At 35.1% G+C, this 6,100-nt stretch overlaps 1 protein-coding gene across 1 annotated transcript; it reads left to right on the plus strand.

The window, feature by feature from the left end:
- Nucleotides 1–824: 824 nt before the first annotated feature.
- timm17a (translocase of inner mitochondrial membrane 17 homolog A (yeast)) lies at nt 825–5,598 on the plus strand. Its single transcript, XM_055027658.1, has 6 exons — nt 825–894; nt 2,346–2,445; nt 2,718–2,781; nt 3,228–3,356; nt 3,461–3,571; nt 4,731–5,598. The coding sequence occupies exons 1-6, from the start codon at nt 869–871 to the stop codon at nt 4,805–4,807; spliced, it is 507 nt and encodes a 168-aa protein (XP_054883633.1). The 5' UTR covers nt 825–868; the 3' UTR covers nt 4,808–5,598.
- Nucleotides 5,599–6,100: the final 502 nt, after the last annotated feature.

The following is a 6,100-nucleotide window of genomic DNA, read 5'->3' on the forward strand; positions in this document are numbered from 1 at the left end:
GTGTGCTGGACTGAATAGAGCAGCTTTTCAAACTGATACAATGAGAATAGATCTGGTTAACATTGAATTATTGAACCTTCTCACCTCTGCAGTGTGTTTTTAATGTTTTAATTATTTTCACCAGTATAAATCCTGATAATAGACATGATTGCCAAGGTAAACAGATGCCAGAATTTAATTACATTTATATTATGGACTGACCAATGAAAACCAGTTTAAATACAAATTGTTTAAAGTGATGAATATTTTAGTTCACATTCTCACCTATAAATCATTCAGATGCAAAGCAGAGATATGTCAAAGATCCTATTTAAAAACAGCTCTTGAGTCACTTTCTTACTTGTAGTCTGCAATAAAAACACACCGTGTGTGAATTTCTTTAAAAATCTTATACAGAAAAGGCTCCAACAGTTTTTACAAAAGCAGAATAATATTCACTAATTTCAAATATATGCTATTAGGTGAAAAAAATAGCATTCATCTGATGAGTCCCTGTTTCTATTAATTTCTGTCTTATGTTTTTGCTGAAAAATATCACAATCTACAACTCTTTGAAGATAATGAGATAATATGAGGTACGTATATAATACGGGTTTCCCTTCGGGATAAATAAATTATTTCTGAATTTAATTAATTGGATTTAATTAATCTATATTACTGAGATATACTTTCTGAAATTAGTTACAAAACATATCAACTTGCACTATTTTCCATTTTTCTGAGTTGTAATCTGCAGTGAACCTGACTATATCCATATTTAATCGATAGGGGGCAGTATTCAATTTCAAAGTTTATTTACGGTTCGCTAATCAAAATAGAAAAAAGGCGAAGGAGAACTTACGTCAGGGGGGAACATCGAAAGAACAAAATGGAGGAGTATGCTAGAGAACCATGGTGAGTTTTAAAACAACAAGAACACTGTTTTAGTGACGTTAAGTAAAAAACCCACGGTAGTGGCTTATATTTGAATAGGAATCTTGTTCTGTGTCTATCTTTGTTGACAATGTTGCCGTCTGTAGGATATTTGAAACATCTCATCAGCATCGGTAACGCTGGCTAACATTAGCTGGAATGCTAACACCCCATAGCAAATGAATAGGATGAGTATGCTAACATCAGGTTTCATGGCTAGAATCACGTTGTTAGTGACCTTGTCGGCTTTTTCGCCCACATGTTACTGTAAAACATTTAGCGACTAAAGAGTAACAGAATGTGAACCAGAAACTGCACATTGTTTGCTTTTTCTTGTTACCGCTAACATAAAAGTTGCTGTTTGGGTTAAATATTTCAGTTATTGTTGATTTAGCTGTTAGACCAGTCAGCTACCCATCTCCATGCTAACGATCCACGATTACACAACAATGTTACAGGTTTATTTTTCGGTGTATACTTGACTTGAATGTGCATGTAAAGGGAGGTTTAAATCCGGATTTGGCGTCGTAGAGTTTTTAGGTTACCTTTATGTAGAGAAACGTAATCAACCTATACTTATCAAAGCACGTCTGATGAGTTAAAGGTTTATTTTCTTAAACTTTTAAGATGAAAACGATCATTTTGAATTTTATACTTATTTTTCTTCTATGGTTACGGTTTATAGCTACTAGTTTAGAATTAAAAAGCATAGTGTAACATTAAATGTTCGCGTTAAATTGACTCGAAAAATTAAGGTGATGTAAGATTAGATATTGACATTTCTAATCAACTGCCTGTGCTACTTATTCCGAATCCATAATTATTTTAAATTCTACTGTTAAAATGAAATGCTCCAAATCCAACAATAACACAGAGTTTTTTTTCACTATTTTATTTACTTTTTTTGTTGTTCTTTAAACAAAATCACTAAAGACATCAAAATAGGTATTTTTCTGTGGATTGAAATGAAATAAAACTAGTGTCTGTGAAGAAATTTTGCTTAAGATTGTTTTAGAAAGTGGAAGAGCAAAACTTTGACTCAAGCTTTTTGAATATTATTGCCTCATTGTTATTATTGTTAAATAACTGTATTTAACAATAAAATTGCTGTAGCATAATTTCCTATTATTGTGCAGGAGTTACTGTTGTCTCTATTTAGCCAGTGTTATTATGATCATTTTGGATGTTATGCCTGGAAACTTTGAATTGAAAAATGTAAGAATTGTTGAATGCTGCTCACATAAATGGTTAATTTTCATGCATTTTAATTTGATAGAGTGGTGAGATTATGCTGTTGGTATTTTTAATCATATTCCCAAGAGTGTCTTCATGTAACAGACACACAAACAGCATCTCAGATATTTTTTAAATGTGACTTCAGACTCAGGATATTTTATATTTGTTATATTGCTTACTTTCTTTCCTTCTTTCAGCCCCTGGCGAATTGTGGACGACTGTGGTGGAGCTTTCACCATGGGGGCCATTGGAGGAGGAATATTTCAGGCAGTGAAAGGTTTCAGAAATGCACCTTCGGTATGTTACCAAGCCACATTATGTTACAGACTTTTTCTTAATCACACACACTTTCATAAAGCCAGCACTGGCATAAAGCACACTGGCCTTGTGGCTCTGCGGCTTGTTCAAGGATACTATGATTTATGACTGGGGCCTTGATCTGTGTTTATTTGAATTGAAACATGGTCATTTCCACTTATAAAGTTTTGTTTTTCCATCTTTTAGTTTTTACCAATATGAGCTGAGTATCGATTTCCACTAATCAGTGCTATTGTTGCTCTTTTTTGCAGGGGATGAGCCACAGAATGAGGGGGAGTTTAACTTCCATCAAGACCAGAGCTCCACAACTGGGAGGTAAGAATAAATACCCCAAAACAAGTTGTTCTTTTATAAACATTGTCTGCAATCTAGTTTCCTTTTTTATCACTGAAACATTTACAGTGAAGCTTTTCTTAATTGACCTCATTTACCTATTCTCTAAACTACTTTAAGGTTTTGCTTTTTGGTTGCAATCAGTTGCGATCATGTAAACCAGGGGTCCCCAAAGTCGGTCCTCGAGGGCTGGCATCCTGCGTGTTTTAGTTCTCTCCTTGGTGGAACTGACAACCTTTTCAGAATGTCAATGTTCTTCTTAGGCCTCTAATGACCCATCATTTGATTCACGTGGGTTAAATCAGGGAGAGAACTAACACGTGCAGGATGCTGGCCCTCGAGAACCGACTTTGGGGAACCCCTGATGTAAACAGTCAATCAATGCCTTCAGTTTTCTCTCTACTACTTTGTGTGTCCGTGTTTTTCAGGTAGCTTTGCAGTGTGGGGAGGCCTCTTCTCCATGATTGACTGTGGTTTAGTAAAAGTGCGAGGCAAAGAAGATCCCTGGAATTCAATAACAAGTGGGGCCATGACAGGTGCCATTCTCGCTGCCAGAAGTGAGTACATTAAGAGGACATTTTAAAAATGTCACAATTTTTTTGCTTTTAATTTTATATTAATTTTTTGTGGATTCTGAAGTACAAGTTTCTTGTGTCCACAGATGGACCAGTAGCCATGGTGGGCTCAGCAGCGATGGGCGGTATTCTGCTGGCTTTGATAGAAGGTGCTGGGATCTTACTTACAAGGTTTGCTTCTGCACAGTTCCCAACTGGTGAGTAAATTGTTAAAAGTGCTTTTTTTTTCTTTCATTAAACTCTCCAACATTGTTTAACATTGTGTATAAAATCAAGTTTCAGATGTGAAAATACCTGACTATGAGCATCTGTATTCTAACTAAAACTCGCTTCTGGAAGCTTATTTTGATGTGAACTTTAGAATCACTTCAGCTTGCTTGAGCTAAATATGGAGGATGTTGTTTGATTTGGCAAAGGAAAAAATGTTGGCTGTAAGCCAGCTTTACTTCTGGTTACTCATCACCTGACGTGTATGTTTACTTTACTGTAACAGAGTTAGTAACGTTCCTTCCTGCTGATATGGCTCAAACAAAACAATCTCTCGTCTCCAGGCAAATGGAAACAGATGTTATTAACAGCAGGTTTATTATTAGAATTGGGTGCAATGTTCTAATTTAATCCACGGAAATAAAATGCCGGCCAACCAAATATTTGATTTATTTGGTGGGGGTTAAAACATTGATAACACTGTGGAGTTGACAAATCCCAACAAACTAAGGTTGAATTATTCCAGCAATAATGTAAGGTTATGACAGTATTATAAATTGGAGGGGAGACAGAACATGAGTTAAATTCTTTGACAAATTTTCACAAAGAACTTTTGGAAAAGGTATGGTTATTGTTTATAGTATTACATACTATCACTGTGTATTTAAAAATAAAATTTTCTTTCTGAATAAATTTTCAAGAATTAGTTTTTTTTAGGAAAAGGGTCTGTAAGTTAAGAATTTTTGTTTTACAGCATCTTTTTATACCAACTTTAAAAATGAAACAAAGCAACTGTGTCATTAGACAAATATTGATTATAGCTGTAGTATGTTTCCAAACTTGATAAGTATTATTTCACAGTAATGATATATACATATATTTCAAATAACAGCAATTTTGAAAATGAGAAATTAAATGAACTTTATTAATCAGAATTTGAAAAAGAAATTTAGACTAAAATAGGTTAATTCCTTCTTCCTTTTATAATTTCCAATATCTTGAGTACAGAATGAAATAATCATGCAATAGGGATTCGATGAATGGTTTTGACATGCGGTGTGTTCAAACGTCTGATTTGATGTTTGCTGTTTCAAACTTCCGGTCGGCTCCCACATGGCTCTCATATTTATGTTTGTTTTTCCTCCTCAGGACCCCAGTTTGCCGAGGAACCTTCCCCTTCTCCCATTCCCACCTCTCCCTTCGGGGACTACAGACAATATCAGTGAGAGGAGCGCACTCCCCTCTTTTATCCACTAGATCTTTTTTAATTCCTTGCTGAAGATTAAAAGAAGGTATGAAGGTTCAGACTGTCATCTTGTTTTTCTGTTCAAAACTATACCCACTGTCATGACCTCATGATCTGTTACGGGGGAGCGAAGGACGGAACTCATCTTCATTTTTATTCTTTTATGAGACATACAGATCTGCCTTTTGCCATTCTCAGCCTTTTTACGTGCATCTGTGTTGCTCGGAACAGCGTTAGGGTGAAAGCTGTTTATTTGTGACGATGAGATGCACTTTCTGCTTTGGTGTGACACATGTCCTTACAGACGAGCTGTGATGGTGTTGAATCTCAGAAAAACACGTCACACATGAAACATAATGACATTAGTAAAACGTAAAAGAAGTTTGGCTTGTATTCATTTGTGTCAGTTTGTTTTTTTGTTTTGTTTTTTGCCTTTTATGTCATGTGCTTGAGTTGGCCGGCAACTATGTGCTGGCCTTCCTCTTTTATTTGGTAAAATAAGAAAACTTCTTTCAGAAACAGATCCATTTCTGAAATCGTTTGTTTTTGGGTGAATTATTTATTTTAGATTGTAAAGAGTTGTATCAAATTGTTCTGTTTTCTGTGATAGTAATATTTCCATTCAACACAGTGCGGGAAATACTGCTAAGGGTAAAGAATGGCACCGGCAGTTCACTTCAAGAGAGTAACTCAAGCAAGGGATTGATGTGTAGTGTATTAAATCTGTATAACAGATTGAACAATGGTACAATAAAGATATTAATTGTTAAATGTTTGCTGTACCATTCAGTTTTGGGTCAAGATTTTGTTGTAATGTGTTAATATTTTGGCCTGCTGCTTAAGCAGGTTTCAATTTATCCACTAGAGGGAACTCTTCTAAAAGTACCAAGACCGAAATCTCTTTTTCCCCAACTAGGCAGCTTTCTCGTAAAAGTTGTACAAGTGACACATGAGGGAGCACTTCTCCTGCCTTTTTGCTAGGTTGTAGTCCTGCATTTTGCATGCAAAGGACATTTCGAAAAGCAGATGTTAAAGGATGGTGGTTAGTGTCTGAATCATCAAAAACAGAAATACTTTATTGTGAATTTGTTGTGCAAATTTTTACTTGTAGAAGATGTATTTTTGTCATGAGAAGGTAAACTGGCTCATGATTGAAGGTCCATTACGCATTGAAAACTACGTGTTTGATGGTATTTAAAAAATATCACGAATCAAGAAATTTTGAATGAAAATATGTTCTAAATAATTTTTTGAAATATAAATGGACATTAAT

Source organism: Poeciliopsis prolifica, unplaced genomic scaffold (genome assembly GCF_027474105.1).
Source record: "Poeciliopsis prolifica strain line A6 unplaced genomic scaffold, Auburn_PproV2 SCAFFOLD003, whole genome shotgun sequence".
Lineage (NCBI taxonomy): Eukaryota > Metazoa > Chordata > Actinopteri > Cyprinodontiformes > Poeciliidae > Poeciliopsis > Poeciliopsis prolifica.